General features: G+C 28.2%; 2 protein-coding genes across 4 annotated transcripts in view; both read right to left on the bottom strand.

Moving 5' to 3' along the window:
• Nucleotides 1-1,628: 1,628 nt before the first annotated feature.
• LOC145964293 (medium-chain acyl-CoA ligase ACSF2, mitochondrial-like) lies at nt 1,629-8,866 on the bottom strand. 2 transcript variants are annotated; one of them, XM_083086884.1, is made up of 9 exons: nt 8,781-8,866; nt 7,191-7,353; nt 6,343-6,868; nt 4,923-5,106; nt 3,947-4,156; nt 3,156-3,290; nt 2,893-3,003; nt 2,569-2,805; nt 1,629-2,183 (listed from the first exon to the last, which is right to left on the bottom strand). In XM_083086884.1, the coding sequence occupies exons 2-9, from the start codon at nt 7,291-7,293 to the stop codon at nt 1,884-1,886; spliced, it is 1,806 nt and encodes a 601-aa protein (XP_082943010.1). In that variant the 5' UTR covers nt 7,294-7,353; nt 8,781-8,866; the 3' UTR covers nt 1,629-1,883. The 2 variants fall into 2 exon arrangements, with proteins under 2 accessions (XP_082943010.1, XP_082943011.1); XM_083086885.1 differs by lacking the exon at nt 8,781-8,866 and adding an exon at nt 7,982-8,048.
• Nucleotides 8,867-9,947: 1,081 nt separating this feature from the next.
• The window catches only part of Acsf2 (Acyl-CoA synthetase family member 2), an 8,053-nt gene continuing 748 nt past the window's right edge, over nt 9,948-17,252 (bottom strand). For both annotated transcript variants that reach the window (XM_083087686.1, XM_083087685.1), the window contains exons 2-9: nt 15,676-15,838; nt 14,666-15,191; nt 13,238-13,421; nt 12,255-12,464; nt 11,469-11,603; nt 11,208-11,321; nt 10,884-11,120; nt 9,948-10,498 (exon numbers count right to left, since the gene is read on the bottom strand). In XM_083087686.1, the coding sequence (XP_082943812.1) occupies nt 10,199-10,498; nt 10,884-11,120; nt 11,208-11,321; nt 11,469-11,603; nt 12,255-12,464; nt 13,238-13,421; nt 14,666-15,191; nt 15,676-15,778 (1,809 nt within the window). In that variant the 5' untranslated portion in view covers nt 15,779-15,838 and the 3' untranslated portion in view covers nt 9,948-10,198. The remainder of the gene's footprint in view (nt 10,499-10,883; nt 11,121-11,207; nt 11,322-11,468; nt 11,604-12,254; nt 12,465-13,237; nt 13,422-14,665; nt 15,192-15,675; nt 15,839-17,252) is intronic.

Here is a 17,252-nt window from a genome sequence, read left to right as displayed (position 1 = left end):
CAACAATATTATAGCCTTATTTCAATATTGTAATTGTCATCTCAAGATATAATTATTTAATTCTACTTTAAGAAAATTACAATCTTTGATTTAAAAATGTTATTTCCTATTTAACATTGTTTCCTTTCCACTGAAGAAAATTAAATCTTAAATCATAAGAATATATTTTTCTTGATTGAACTATATAAAATGGCTTCATTTAAGCAAGTAATTATTCAAGCAATTATATTTTTCGTTAATTAACGCATATATATAATATAATCTCATTTCAAGATTTCCATATTAAAACTAAAGATATTTTTAAAAATGTCCTTTTTTTCTGTGTACATATGTCATCCACCTACCTATATCCACTAAGTAGCTACAGGAGAAATCCACTAGATATACACATATTCCACATATCTACATTCACACACAAAAAATACAGGACATTAAATTTTAGCACAATTCTTTAACATCTTTCAATACCAATAAATCAGCAAAAAATCACTTCATCTAAGATAGTATATAAGACCGCGGCACAGGTTCAACGAGTTGTGGCTTATCGGTCAAAGAGCGCAGACTGTTATAGCCGCATCTCCTCTAGCTTTTGCGAGGAACTCCAGAACTCCATAAATTAACGTCAGACGGTTTTTTTTTTATGGCGAATTCCGTCATATATGTATCTATATACAGAACATTGAACAAATATCGATCCAAAAATAAATATCAATATACATGTAATAAATGAATCTATATATGTATATATAATAAATATCTGAATGTTGTACGGATATTTGCAGGATATTGGTTTATACATATCCTGTGAGATACTTATGAAACCTCGAATTGGGGACATTTGGATATCTACAGCATCTAATAACTATTTTTCATATATTCGTGGATATCCTCAATGCCTATGGAGAATATCTAGTGAATATCTAATACCAATTATTTTCCGTATGGGGAGAGAGAGAGAGAGAGAGAGAGAGAGAGGGAGAGAGGGAGAGAGAATAATAGATATAATATATATTATATAATATCAATATATATAATAATATAAATAAATATTATATAATATAATGAAAATATAATATAATATAATATTATATTTATATATAAATTATATAACTTATATAAATTATAGCATAATAAGAATATAAATATTGTATATAATTATACAATAAACATTTTCTATATCGTTTTAAAATGATTGCTGATTAAAGATAAAGCAGTCCATTGTCCAACTCTCAATCTGGGAGCTCTATCTTTTTGAGCGTTTTTCAATCATATTAAAACGATATAAAATATGTTTATTATATCTCCTTAAATAAAAAATAAAAAACTTGAAATATTTTAAAGCAAAGTTTTCATTTTCCGAATATCTTATATTTTTGCACGCAGATTGTGTTTCTATTTGTACATATTCAATAGAGTGATTTGACTACAAAAAGTATAATTGCATCTTTTCTATGCATCGTGGCATTCAAGAAAAAAATAAGATTATTGAAAGATAATTATTTTTATATTATTCAACTTTCTTTCATTTCTTTATCATTTTTTTGTATTATCAACCGCTCTCGAGAAAATCATAATGGATTATTATTCAGGATCGTTTTGTGTATCAGGATGTACAAAATTAGTACACATTGCAAGAATTGAAAAGATTTATTAATAATTATACAACGATAAAATAAATTTTATAATTTAAATAATAAAATAGACATCATAAGAACTGCTTTTAATAACATTCAATAATATTATGCTTTTAATAACATTAATTTAATAACATTTAATAATTTTATATATAGAAAATTTTAATAACATTTTGTTTGACAAATGCAGTTAAAAATTTTAAAAATTAAATTTCATCACAAAATTTTCGCTAAAATGAGTTATTATTATCATAAATTCTTTTGTCTCGTTGGTATCACGCCGCTGTTCTCCAACTGTTCTTTTAAACGGAACTTCTGAATTTTTCCACTAGTAGTTTTTGGGTAGTCATCTACAAAATGCACATAACGCGGTATTTTGAAATGTGCTATTTTACCTTTACAATAATCTATCAGTTCGTTCTTTGTCATTTTCGCATTGTCGCTAAGTTGAATGCACGCACAAATTTCTTCTCCGTAGACTTCGTCATACGCTCCTATAACTTGTGCTTGCACTATTTTAGGATGAGTCACTAGAAAATCCTCAATTTCCTATAATAAAAAATAAAATGTACAATTAATACGAGTGAAATATATTGATTATTGCTTCAGAAAATGAAATATATTGATTCTTGCTTCAGAAAAGTGGCAATCTAAATCAAATGGAAAATAATGATATCGTTTAGTAGTAGCAAACAAAATAAATCTTCAATTTAGATAAAGCCATATTTAGATAAATCATTAGATATATCTAAGAAAACGTATTTAGATGAAATCTATAAAAGAATTTATACTTGGATTATCATTTTTTTCGAAAAGAGTTTTTATAAAATATTTTTTCTTTTTTAATATATATAATAACACGCATATTACTTGGTTATAGCAAATAGTGCGAATTAAATACTAATATATAATAATGATATTTATATAATTTTACCCTAGGGAAAATATTTTCTCCTCCCCGAATAAGCATGTCTTTTAATCTTCCGATTATGAGGCCATATCCGTTTTCTTGCAAAATGAATATATCACCAGTTTTCAACCAACCATCTTGCGTCAACGTCTTCTTTGTATTTTCTTCATCGTTCCAATAATTTAACATGTTGCCATATGAGCGTACCCAAAGTTCGCCAGGTTTTCCAAAGGCAACGGGCAAACCGTTTGGATCGACAACCTTCATAAAATACATTAATAAAACTTTAAAAGCTCTAATGTAAATTTTTAAACAAAATATTGTATCGAAATTAAAAGCAATATATACCATTGCTTCGACATGATCTCCTAAATAACCCACGGTGGTCTCAGATAAGTACTTATCCTCTCCACGTATCGATTGAAATGCTACATTTGTTTCTGTGAGACCATATACGCTCTGTGTATATAATCGAAAAATTTATTATAATAATAATCGGATTTTTCGAAGAGATCTGATCTCAGCGCGTTAAAATAGTTTCCCAAGGTTGTAATGTTGATCGCACGATGATAAACGAAAGATGTTATAAATAGTCTTGATTGTGAGCTTACCATTAAATCATTAAAACCTAATAAATCTCGTATTCGTTTGAAGAGTTCAGAAGACGCAGGTGCACCACCGATAATCCCTGCTTGAAGACTGTCCACCGGAAATTGCAACCGTTGTTGCGCCTCGAGTAAGTTCACCTGACAATAGAGCCAAATAAAATTTAACTTAATTAGGATAAATTAAATTTTATTAATTTTTGTAAAGAAATTTTCTTAATTTTTGTAAAGAAATTGGATTGAATTGCAAAAATCGAATATAATAATAATATACTAATAATAATATAATAAATTTCAAATAAATTTTAAACAAAAAGCAATTGCAACGCTTTTTTCAAAATTAATATTTTCATCAATTTGAAATCTTAGTTTGCATGATTTCAGCAATTATTATTGCATGTTTTTATAAATCACGAATAATTACATTTACATACAATTGTAAAAAATAAAATTATTGTAAAACTGTTGCAAAATTTTATGAACAATAAATGTAAAATTATACAATAAATAATAAGAATGTTATACATTTTTATTATATTTATTGTGTAATTTTGCATTTATTATTTATGTAACTTTTATACAATGCATATAATACTTTTTCACACAACATAACGTTTTTCCGACTGTTCGAATTAGCTGTTAATCAATGACGAGAATGTATGATGTCATATTTAAATTAAATCGCACAATTTTTATATGAACAATACATATTATCATGAGTTTTCGCTTTGTCTACTATGGAGAATAAATATTTTTCAAACAATCTAGCTATAGCCTTGTCTTTTGTCCTTGCTTACCCACATAGTTGGCGTTCCATATGCTAAGGTACACTTTTCTTGCGCTATCGCCTTCAAAGATTTTATCGGATTAAAGGAACGTTCTTCTATAACGAGAGTGCTTCCAGAGTGCAAGATGAGTATGTTGCCCATTATTAATCCGAAAGCATGGAAGAATGGTACATTTAAACATATTTTGTTTTCGGTATTGAACTTTGTTCTACGTGCATTCTGTCACATATAAAAATACAAAACATTTTTTTCCAAAATATTAAATTGTTATTAAATTACTAATTATCAAATCTCTCAGTCCAGATTAATGTTAGATATCTTGAGATTTGCAAGTTTATCGAGACATTTGAAATAAGCAGTTTATTCGAATCTAAGGACAAGTCTAAAAGAATCATTGCATCAAATCCAAGGACAAGCGAGTAAAAGTTAATTATATTAAAAAGTTAATTATATTGTATGTATTGTATGTATTATATTATATTGTATTCTCATATATATCATTTTCTTTTAAAAAAAAAATATAATGCAAGATTTTTTTGAAATAACAAGAAACCTGTAATTAAATTGATTTATATAAGAGTAAATTATTATTAGAAACAAATCTCGTCTTTGAATTATCTCAAAATTACATGCATAGAAAATAAGGCAGATTAAGAATAAGCTAATAACATAAGCAAATATTTATGTACATATGAATGAAGAGGTCTCGAGATGGATTTAGTAAATAGATCACAATAAGGCAAAGAGATAGGTAGAGAGAAATAAAATAATAAGATGAAAATAGTCATTCCGTTCCATTTCATAAGGAAATTAACTTTGTCGACAAAAAATTTGTTAATAAAAAAATTATTATATTCATATTAATTCAAATTAAAAAAAGAAAGCACTGTAAATAATGCTTATGTCAGAATATATTATTTCACAAATCTGATATACCGAATTATAAAGTAATTAATATATCTGATATTTAATTTTATCGTTTTACCTCTTTGCTGTTATTTACAATAGACCTATGCGAGATGAGAGTGGCTTTGGACTTGCCGGTGGAACCGGACGTAAACTGTATATTGCATCCATCGTTGCAAGATATCTCAGCCTGTTCCGCCGCGATCGCATCTACTTCCGCTTTCGTCGCCGAAGCTTCAACATCAGCGAAACGATGAGTACCGCTATAAATTAAACGTACTAATATCATTTACATCCTTTCTCAATGACGTGTTGTTTACGAGCGCGAATGGATAGATGTCAGTGAGGCAATTAGTCTAATTGTGCCATGATTCTTCCATACGGCGAGGATTATTAATCAAATCGATTGATCGGTGAAAGTTGGAGAAATAGTAATGGCTAAATGCGCGGAATCCACGGAATAAAAAAAGTATATAATGAAAATACGTACAATGTTTCGATGAGAGTGCTTGTGTGATTGCTGATTAACATTCACCTCGACATCGAAACTATGTTTCGCTTTACTCCGCCTCACCCGTTTCAGTATTTTAAAGTCCTTTCATTTTTTTTTCGTGACCTCAGATCGATATGCTATTTTTACGTCATCAAACAGGACATTTGTACCTCATTTATAAGAAAATATATCGAAATCGTTATGATATTATGTTCAATATGTTAATTATTTGCTATCAATATAATTTTTATGAATACATAGCATATCAATCTTTCTAATTTATTTAGAAATTACATATAATTAAATAATTATATATTTTTATATTTATAAATATTTTTCTAACAAAAGAATATTATTAAGCACTCAGGAAAAGATATATAATTGTATAGAACACACAATAAAAAAATCACTACAAAGTATTAATATTAGAATTCTTAAAATCTAATGATATAGAACATGTATGTGTGTGATATATTGAAATATATCTATCTAAAAATGCGAGCACACGAAATATAATTTGACAACAGTCATAGTGTGTCCTTAATCCATTTCGTAAAATCGAGCAAAAGGTTCCCGTCAGTCAAAGTGCGAGAACTCACGCGATATTCACGAATCGGTGAGGCAAATGTTTTCAATGTGTGGACATATTAAAAGTTCACAAATAATCATGTGGAAATTTACAATTATCTAAGCGAGCAAGACCGAAAGAAACCAATAATCACCTTATTTAATTAAATGTATTATAACATTTTAAAACTATTCTTTCTCATTGATTTCCGAAAGTATATTAATTCTATTTGAAATAATTAAATAATACGATTACGGAACTCTGTGAATAATAAATATTTTTAATATTAATATCAATCAAAAATAATATCAATTACAAAATCTTTCATGCCACAATTCCGTGATTAAATAGGAAATAATTCTTCTAATAATATTAATATTAAACAGAATAAATAATACTAATATTATCATTTTATTAATATTAAATAGAATCTCTTACGTTATATGATTAGACGAATAAATGATAATGTGCTTCAAAGTGGGACAGACTTCTTTGGCGGTCAACAACATACTCGGATAATTCTGCATATTGAACACGTCCGGTGAGACAATCGCTTTTACACCAACCTTTTGCAAACAATAAACTAATTCATTCTGTTGATAAGCCGGATTAATCGCGACGACGATTAATCCCGCCCTCGATGCACTCAGTGAAGTTATGAACCATTCGAGATCATTCGGACCCCAAATGCCCAACCGATCGCCCTTCTTCATTCCTAATTTCTTGAGACCCGCAGCGAAAGCGTCAACCCGTCGAAGAAGGTCGGAGAACGTTAATCGAATATTTTGATGGATCGAAACGATGCAAGTTCGTTCGGGCCATGTTGCAACAGCTTCTCCGAGTGTTTGCCCGACGGTTTTGTCCGACAATGGAAATTCGCCGGGATTATACATATGAGCAACTTTGATTGCTTGTGAAAGATTAGCTCTCGTTTGGATGTTGGACTTGCGATGCTGACATCGTACTGCAATTGCAATTAATCACAATGTAAGTCTATACACGATCATTTTTTAAGTCATATATATCTTTGAATTTTAGATTCTATTTCTTTTCTTTTATAGTTTCTTCAGTTTATAGTTTCTTTTATTAAATTTTTATGTAATCTTCGTATTAAGATAATAGCCATTAAAATAACGGTACAAACGTTTTAAAAATAACAATATATGAATTATATTGGCGCATTCTTCAGTATAATGAGATGATGAGATAAAATAGTAAACATATGATAATAGAACAAACTTTAAAGTTGTTGCATCTTTATTTGTTCTATTGATTTATTTACTTACCTTCAAAATTAGCGTTTAATATAGAAAAACATCGTAAATAGTTGTGACGATTTACAGTTCTGAACATAATATATCGTGAAATCGAGTTAAACAGAGGAAGCATCTTTCCAAAAAGGTAGTCACTTGTATCGCGTAAACAAGTACAAAACCCTGCAGCTGTACACTAAAACAGAATGAAAAATTTAATGTTGCCATGCTTTATCTTGTATACGAAAGAATTATCCATATTTATAATTAGTGTTAACTTTTTTAATATTAAACATATGTTATATGGAATCTTATATTATTTATAATTAGATTTATATTATAATTCTACAAATTTTGAAAATAGCTTTAATTCTTTTGTTATTAAAGCTAATTAAATATTCTACAAATTTTGAAAATAGCTTATAATTCCTTAATTAATTATCATGCGAAAGAAGGAGAGAAAGAGGAGAGAGACAGAGAAAGAGAGAGAGAGAGAGAGAGAGAGAGAGAGAGAGAGAGAGAGAGAGAGAGAGAGAGAGAGAGAGAGAGAGAGAGAGAGAGTGAGTGAGTGGGTGGGACGGAGGGAGGGAGGGAGAGAGAGAGCATTTTTTGATAATATATCGTGTCAATATCTTAAAATGACGATGACATAAATTCTACAAATTTTGAAAACAGCTTTAATTCTTTTGTTATTAAAGCTAATTAAATATTCTACAAATTTTGAAAATAGCTTATAATTCCTTTGTTATTAAAGCTAATTAAATATTCTTAAACGTCGAGTACATATATAAGTGTTTAGTTGGCATTATGATAAAGAAAATTACCGTTAAATTAAAATATCCAAAATAACCGCTGATAAATATCGTTGATGTGACCGTAATGTATGATGTGTTGTTTACGACTGAGGGGAGAACATAGCGCAAAGGGTATGACTTCCCACACGGAAAAATTTATCCAATAGATATCTAATAAATGTCTAAATGTCTACATGAGGTCTATATCCTCTATAAATAACTAGATAAATAAGTAGATGCATATACACAGAAAAAAAATAAGTGTCAAATCAAAACTTATATACTTAAATTAACGCATTCATTGTTTCGTATATACGCAACAATCTATAATCTTCTTAGAAGAATTTAATAATTTTAAATTTCAACAATATTATAGCCTTATTTCAATATTGTAATTGTCATCTCAAGATATAATTATTTAATTCTACTTTAAGAAAATTACAATCTTTGATTTAAAAATGTTATTTCTTATTTAACATTGTTTCCTTTCCACTGAAGAAAATTAAATCTTAAATCATAAGAATATATTTTCCTTGATTGAACTATATAAAATGGCTTCATTTAAGCAAGTAATTATTCAAGCAATTATATTTTTCGTTAATTAACGCATATATATAATATAATCTCATTTCAAGATTTCCATATTAAAACTAAAGATATTTTCAAAAATGTCCTTTTTTTCTGTGTACATATATCATCCACCTACCTATATCCACTAAGTAGCTACAGGAGAAATCCACTAGATATACACATATTCCACATATCTACATTCACACACAAAAATACAGGACATTAAATTTTAGCACAATTCTTTAACATCTTTCAATACCAATAAATCAGCAAAGAATCACTTCATCTAAGGTAGTATATAAGACCGCGGCACAGGTTCAACGAGTTGTGGCTTATCGGTCAAAGAGCGCAGACTATTATAGCCGCATCTCCTCTAGCTTTTGCGAGGAACTCCAGAACTCCATAAATTAACGTCAGACGGCTAATTTTTTTTTATGGCGAATTCCGTCATATATGTATCTATGTACAGAACATTGAACGAATATCGATCCAAAAATAAATATCAATATACATGTAATAAATGAATCTATATATGTATATATAATAAATATCTGAATATTATACGGATATTTGCAGGATATTGGTTTATACATATCCTGTGAGATACTTATGAAACCTCAAATTGGGGACATTTGGATATCTACAGCATCTAATAACTATTTTTCATATATTCGTGGATATCCTCAATGCCTATGGAGAATATCTAGTGAATATCTAATACCAATTATTTTCCGTATGGGGAGAGAGAGAGAGAGAGAGAGAGAGAGAGGGAGAGAGGGAGAGAGAATAATAGATATAATATATATTATATAATATCAATATATATAATAATATAAATAAATATTATATAATATAATGAAAATATAATATAATATAATATTATATTTATATATAAATTATATAACTTATATAAATTATAGCATAATAAGAATATAAATATTGTATATAATTATACAATAAACATTTTCTATATCGTTTTAAAATGATTGCTGATTAAAGATAAAGCAGTCCATTGTCCAACTCTCAATCTGGGAGCTCTATCTTTTTGAGCGTTTTTCAATCATATTAAAACGATATAAAATATGTTTATTATATCTCCTTAAATAAAAAATAAAAAACTTGAAATATTTTAAAGCAAAGTTTTCATTTTCCGAATATCTTATATTTTTGCACGCAGATTGTGTTTCTATTTGTACATATTCAATAGAGTGATTTGACTACAAAAAGTATAATTGCATCTTTTCTATGCATCGTGGCATTCAAGAAAAAAATAAGATTATTGAAAGATAATTATTTTTATATTATTCAACTTTCTTTCATTTCTTTATCATTTTTTTGTATTATCAACCGCTCTCGAGAAAATCATAATGGATTATTATTCAGGATCGTTTTGTGTATCAGGATGTACAAAATTAGTACACACTGCAAGAATTGAAAAGATTTATTAATAATTATACAACGATAAAATAAATTTTATAATTTAAATAATAAAATAGACATCATAAGAACTGCTTTTAATAACATTCAATAATATTATGCTTTTAATAACATTAATTTAATAACATTTAATAATTTTATATATAGAAAATTTTAATAACATTTTGTTTGACAAATGCAGTTAAAAATTTTAAAAATTAAATTTCATCACAAAATTTTCGCTAAAATGAGTTATTATTATCATAAATTCTTTTGTCTCGTTGGTATCACGCCGCTGTTCTCCAACTGTTCTTTTAAACGGAACTTCTGAATTTTTCCACTAGTAGTTTTTGGGTAGTCATCTACAAAATGCACATAACGCGGTATTTTGAAATGTGCTATTTTACCTTTACAATAATCTATCAGTTCGTTCTTTGTCATTTTCGCATTGTCGCTAAGTTGAATGCACGCACAAATTTCTTCTCCGTAGACTTCGTCATACGCTCCTATAACTTGTGCTTGCACTATTTTAGGATGAGTCACTAGAAAATCCTCAATTTCCTATAATAAAAAATAAAATATACAATTAATACGAGTGAAATATATTGATTATTGCTTCAGAAAATGAAATATATTGATTCTTGCTTCAGAAAAGTGGCAATCTAAATCAAATCGAAAATAATGATATCGTTCAGTAGTAGCAAACAAAATAAATCTTCAATTTAGATAAAGCCATATTTAGATAAATCATTAGATATATCTAAGAAAACGTATTTAGATGAAATCTATAAAAGAATTTATACTTGGATTATCATTTTTTTCGAAAAGAGTTTTTATAAAATATTTTTTCTTTTTTAATATATATAATAACACGCATATTAATTGGTTATAGCAAATAGTGCGAATTAAATACTAATATATAATAATGATATTTATATAATTTTACCCTAGGGAAAATATTTTCTCCTCCCCGAATAAGCATGTCTTTTAATCTTCCGATTATGAGGCCATATCCGTTTTCTTGTAAGATGAATTGATCGCCAGTTTTCAACCAACCATCTTGCGTCAACGTCTTCTTTGTATTTTCTTCATCGTTCCAATAATTTAACATGTTGTTATATGAGCGTACCCAAAGTTCACCAGGTTTTCCAAAGGCAACGGGCAAACCGTTTGGATCGACAACCTTCATGAAATACATTAATAAAACTTTAAAAGCTCTAATGTAAATTTTTAAACAAAATATTGTATCGAAATTAAAAGCAATATATACCATTGCTTCGACATGATCTCCTAAATAACCCACGGTGGTCTCAGATAAGTACTTATCCTCTCCACGTATCGATTGAAATGCTACAGCTGTTGTTTCTGTGAGACCATATATGCTCTGTGTATATAATCGAAAATTTATTATAATAATAATCGGATTTTTCGAAGAGATCTGATCAGCGCGTTAATAGTTTCCCAAGGTTGTAATGTTGATCGCACGATGATAAACGAAAGATGTTATAAATAGTCTTGATTGTGAACTTACCATTAAATCATTAAAACCTAATAAATCTCGTATTCGTTTGAAGAGTTCAGAAGACGCAGGTGCACCACCGATAATCCCTGCTTGAAGACTGTCCACCGGAAGTTGCAACCGTTGTTGTGCCTCGAGTAAGTTCACCTGACAATAGAGCCAAATAAAATTTAACTTAATTAGGATAAATTAAATTTTATTAATTTTTGTAAAGAAATTTTATTAATTTTTGTAAAGAAATTGGATTGAATTGCAAAAATCGAATATAATAATAATATACTAATAATAATATAATGAATTTGAAATAAATTTTAAACAAAAAGCAATTGCAACGCTTTTTTCAGAATTAATATTTTAACAATTTGAAATCTTAGCCTGCATGATTTCAGCAATTATTATTGCATGTTTTTATAAATCACGAATAATTACATTTACATACAATTGTAAAAAATAAAATTATTGTAAAACTGTTGCAAAATTGCATGAACAATAAATGTAAAATTATACAATAAATAATAAGAATGTTATACATTTTTATTATATTTATTGTGTAATTTTGCATTTATTATTTATGTAACTTTTATACAATGCATATAATACTTTTTCACACAACATAACGATTTTCCGATTGTTCGAATTAGCTGTTAATCAATGACGAGAATTTATGATGTCATATTTAAATTAAATCGCACAATTTTTATATGAATAATATATATTATCATGCGTTTTTGCTTTCTACTATGTAGAATGGATATTTTTCAAATAATCTAGCTAACCTTGTCTTTTATCCTTGCTTACCCACATAGTTGGCGTTCCATATGTTACGGCACACTTTTCTTGCACTATCGCCTTCAAAGATTTTATCGGATTAAATGAACGTTCTTCTATAACGAGAGTGCTTCCAGTGTGCAAGATGAGTATATTGGCCATTGTTAACCCGAAAGCATGGAAGAATGGTACATTTAAACATATTTTGTTTTCGGTGTTGAACTTTGCTCTACGTGCACTCTGTCACATATAAAAATACAAAACATTTTTTTCCAAAATATTAAATTGTTATTAAAAATTACTAGTTATCAAATCTCTCAGTCCAGATTAATGTTAGATATCTTGAGATTTGCAAGTTTATCGAGACATTTGAAATGAGCAGTTTATTCGAATCTAAGGACAAGTCTAAAAGAATCATTGCATTAATTCCAAGGACAAGCGAGTAAAAGTTAATTACATATATTAAAAAGTTAATTATATTGTATTTATTGTATGTATTATATTATATTGTATTCTCATATATTTTATTTTCTTTTAAAAAATAAAATATAATTCAAGATTTTTTTGAAATAACAAGAAACCTGTAATTAAATTGATTCATATAAGAGTAAATTATTATTAGAAACAAATCTCGTCTTTCAATTATCTCAAAATTACATGCATAGAAAATAAGGCAGATTAAGAATAAGCTAATAACATAAGCAAATATTTATGTACATATGAATGAAGAGGTCTCGAGATGGATTTAGTAAATAGATTACAATAAGGCAAAGAGATAGATAGAGAGAAATAAGAAAATAAGATGAAAATAGTCATTCCGTTCCATTTCATAAGGAAATTAACTTTGTCGATAAAAAATTTGTTAATAAAAAAATTATTATATTCATATTAATTCAAATTAAAAAAAGATAGCACTGTAAATAATGCTTATGTCAGAATATATTATTTCACAAATCTGACATACCGAATTATAAAGTAATTAATATATCTGATATTTAATTTTATCGTTTTACCTCTTTGCTGTTATTTACAATAGACCTATGCGAGATGAGAGTGGCTTTGGACTTGCCGGTGGAACCGGACGTAAACTGTATATTGCATCCATCGTTGCAAGATATCTCAGCCTGTTCCGCCGCGATCGCATCTACTTCCGCTTTCGTCGCCGAAGCTTCAACATCAGCGAAACGATGAGTACCGCTATAAATTAAACGTACTAATATCATTTACATCCTTTCTCAATGATGTGTTGTTTACGAGTGTGAATGGATAGATGTCAGTGAGGCAATTAGTCTAATTGTGCCATGATTCTTCCATACGGCAAGGATTGTTAATCAAATCGATTGATCGGTGAAAGTTGGAGAACTATAGTACTGGCTAAATACGCGGAATACACGGAATAAAAAAAGTATATAATGAAAATACGTACAAAGTTTCGATGAGAGTGCTTGTGTGATTGCTGATTAACATTCACCTCGACATCGAAACTATGTTTCGCTTTACTCCGCCTCACCCTTTTCAGCATTTTAAAGTCGTTTCATTCTTCATTTTTTTTTCGTGACCTCAGATCGATATGCTATTTTTACGTCATCAAACAGGACATTTGTACCTCATTTATGAGAAAATATATCGAAATCGTTATGATATTATGTTCATTATGTTAATTATTTGCTATCAATATAATTTTTATGAATACATAGCATATCAATCTTTCTAATTTATTTAGAAATTACATATAATTAAATAATTATATATTTTCATATTTATAAATATTTTGCTAACAAAAGAATGTTATTAAGCACTCAGGAAAACATTTATAATTGTATAGAACACACAATAAAAAAATCACTACAAATTATTAATATTAGAATTCTTAAAATCTAATGATATAGAACATGTATGTCTGTGATATATTAAAATATATCTATCTAAAAATGCGAGCACACGAAATATAATTTGACAACATTCATAGTGTGTTCTTAATCCATTTCGTAAAATCGAGCAAAAGGTTCCCGTCAGTCAAAGTGCGAGAACTCACGCGATATTCACGAATCGATGATGCAAATGTTTTCAATGTGTGGACATATTAAAAGTTCACAAATAATTATGTGGAAATTTACAATTATCTAAGCGAGCAACACCGAAAGAAACCAATAATCACCTTATTTAATTAAATGTATTATAACATTTAAAAACTATTCTTTCTCATTGCTTTCCAAAGTATATTAATTCTATTTGAAATAATTAAATAATGCGATTACGGAATTCTGTGAATAATAAATATTTTTAATATTAATATCAATCAAAAACAATATCAATTACAAAATCTTTCATGCCACAATTCCGTGATTAAATAGGAAATAATTCTTCTAATAATATTAATATTAAACAGAATAAATGATACTAATATTAGCATTTTATTAATATTAAATAGAATCTCTTACGTTATATGATTAGACGAATAAATGATAATGTGCTCCAAAATGGGACAGACTTCTTTGGCGATCAACAACATACTCGGATAATTCTGCACTTTGAACACGTCCGGTGAGACAATCGCTTTTACGCCAACCTTTTGCAAACAATAAACTAATTCATTCTGTTGATAAGCCGGATTAATCGCGACGACGATTAATCCCGCCCTCGATGCACTCAGGGAAGTTATGAACCATTCGAGATCATTCGGACCCCAAATGCCCAACCGATCGCCCTTCTTCATTCCTAATTTCTTGAGGCCCGCAGCGAAAGCGTCAACCCGTCGAAGAAGGTCAGAGAACGTTAATCGAATATTTTGATGGATCGAAACGATGCAAGTTCGTTCGGGCCATGTTGCAACAGCTTCGCCGAGTGTTTGCCCGACGGTTTTGTTCGACAATGGAAATTCGCCGGGATTATACATATGAGCAACTTTGATTGCTTGTGAAAGATTAGCTCTCGTTTGGATGTTGGACTTGCGATGCTGACATCGTACTGCAATTGCAATTAATCGCAATGTAAGTCTATACACTATCATTTTTTAAATCATATATAGCTTTGAATTTTAGATTCTATTTCTTCTCTTTTATAGTTTCTTAATTTATAGTTTCTTTTATTAAATTTTTATGTAACTAATCTTCATATTAAGATAATAGCCGTTAAAATAACGGTATAGGAGTTTTAACGATATGAATCATATCCTGTTATCTTTATTTAGACTTCTAATGAATTAAATAATGTCTTTTATTTATATAATTTCACTTCTAATTCAATCTGTGCTAACATCTATATATATTTTCGGAAATTAAACAAAATATAATTAACAAATCTTTTCTCTCTTTTTCAAATATGGAAATAATCTGGATTCGGCGCAATCTTCAGTATAATGAGATGATAAGATAAAATAGTTAATATATAATAATAGCACAAACTTTAAAATTGTCGCATCATTATTTGTTCTATTGATTTATTCACTTACCTTCAAAATTAGTGTGTAATATAGAAAAACATCGTAAATAGCTGTGACGATTTACAGTTCTGAATATAATATATCGTGAAATCGAGTTAAACAGAGGAAGCATCTTTCCAAAAAAGATAGTCTTGCGTCGCACTTGTGTAAACAAGTACAATACACGCTGCAACTACACACCAAAACAGAATAAAAAATTTATTATTATTATGTTTTATCTTGTTTACGATAAAATAATCTATATTTATAATTAGTGTTATCTCTTTAATATTAAATATTTATTATATGGAATCTTATATTATTTCTCTATAATTAGATTAATTATCATGCGAAAGAAGGAAAGAGAGAGAGATCATTTTTTGATAATATAATCAAAATCTTAAAATGACGATAACTTCTACAAATTTTGAAAATAACTTTAAATAATTCCTTTATTATTAAAGCTAATTAAATATTCTTAAACATCGAGTGCATATATGTGTTTAGTAGGCATTAGAATAGAGAAAATAACTGTTAAATTAAAATATTCAAAATAACCGTTGATAATGGTAAGATCGTAACGTATGTGTTGTTTACGACTGAAGAGAGAACATAGCGAATATAACTTCTAATATTATGAAATTACACATAAAAAATAGAGATCTATACATATAAAATAATTAACAGGATCTCACACACACACACACATAGTCTAAATATTAAATATTGGAAAGCTTATTTACTATAGATACATAATTATGATGCAGGTATTCAGTATCAATTTGTAAATTAAGGTTATTAGCTTGTCTTTTTATAAACAACATTTCAGAAATTAATCTTTTATTATAAAATGGCTCGTGACATCATCTTATTTAAAGTCATGGTTAAAATTAACTCTGTGCTCAGTAATGACAGAACGGATTGAAGTATTGTCAGTTATGTGTTTACGATGTTCCTAAATTCTAATATGTAATTGTCTACTGGTTTGACCAACATAGGATGCGTTGCAATCCTTATAGTCGAGTTTATAGACAATATTACTTGAAGAAAGTTTTGAAAGATTTTGAAAGTTTTCGATCTTTATGAACTCTGATAAAATTATCCATTAGACTAATATAAACTTTATCATTTTTTAGATTTCTAGTCATTCGTTTAAAACGTATATCAAGAGCACAAATGGTCCAGTAAAATATATAGTGTGGTTATTATTTTCATCCGAATACATTTTCTTATTTTTAAAAAACTCTGTTTCTAAAGTTGTGAAACAAAAATTTCAAATGGTTGCAGATAGTCAAATATGAGATTGTCCCTACTCTTACACCTCTATGGTCTTTCAACTGCGAGGATGAGTGTGATTGGATATCTGACGATTACTTTTATCATTGACCGTTGCGTTGGAGGATCTATTTACATTCGAAGAATAATTTAATTTAATTTCAATTTTTATCGTAATGCGTTAAGTCTTTCACAAACTTAATTTTTAGTTAATGTCGCTGAAGATGACCCAAAAAGGGATCAAAACGTCCGCTTATTTTATATTATTTTAACTTATGTTTAATAAACCTAACAATTATTATTAATATTTTATTAATTTTACCGATCACAGT

Source organism: Camponotus vicinus, unplaced genomic scaffold (genome assembly GCF_025532165.1).
Source record: "Camponotus vicinus isolate PSW18456_S1 unplaced genomic scaffold, iyCamVici1.0 SCAF_13, whole genome shotgun sequence".
NCBI classification, from domain to species: Eukaryota; Metazoa; Arthropoda; class Insecta; order Hymenoptera; family Formicidae; genus Camponotus; species Camponotus vicinus.
This window is presented reverse-complemented; position numbering and strand designations above follow the sequence as displayed.

Bases quoted from the DNA above. Each gene is read 5' to 3' on its own strand.
- LOC145964293 (XM_083086884.1), bottom strand. From the start codon at position 7,293: ATGCTTCCTCTGTTTAACTCGATTTCACGATATATTATGTTCAGAACT. The intron at 6,869-7,190 runs GTAAGTAAATAA...TTGCAATTGCAG, and splicing joins ATTAAACGCTAATTTTGAAG to TACGATGTCAGCATCGCAAG. The intron at 3,291-3,946 runs GTAAGCAAGGAC...CTCTATTGTCAG, and splicing joins ATGGAACGCCAACTATGTGG to GTGAACTTACTCGAGGCGCA.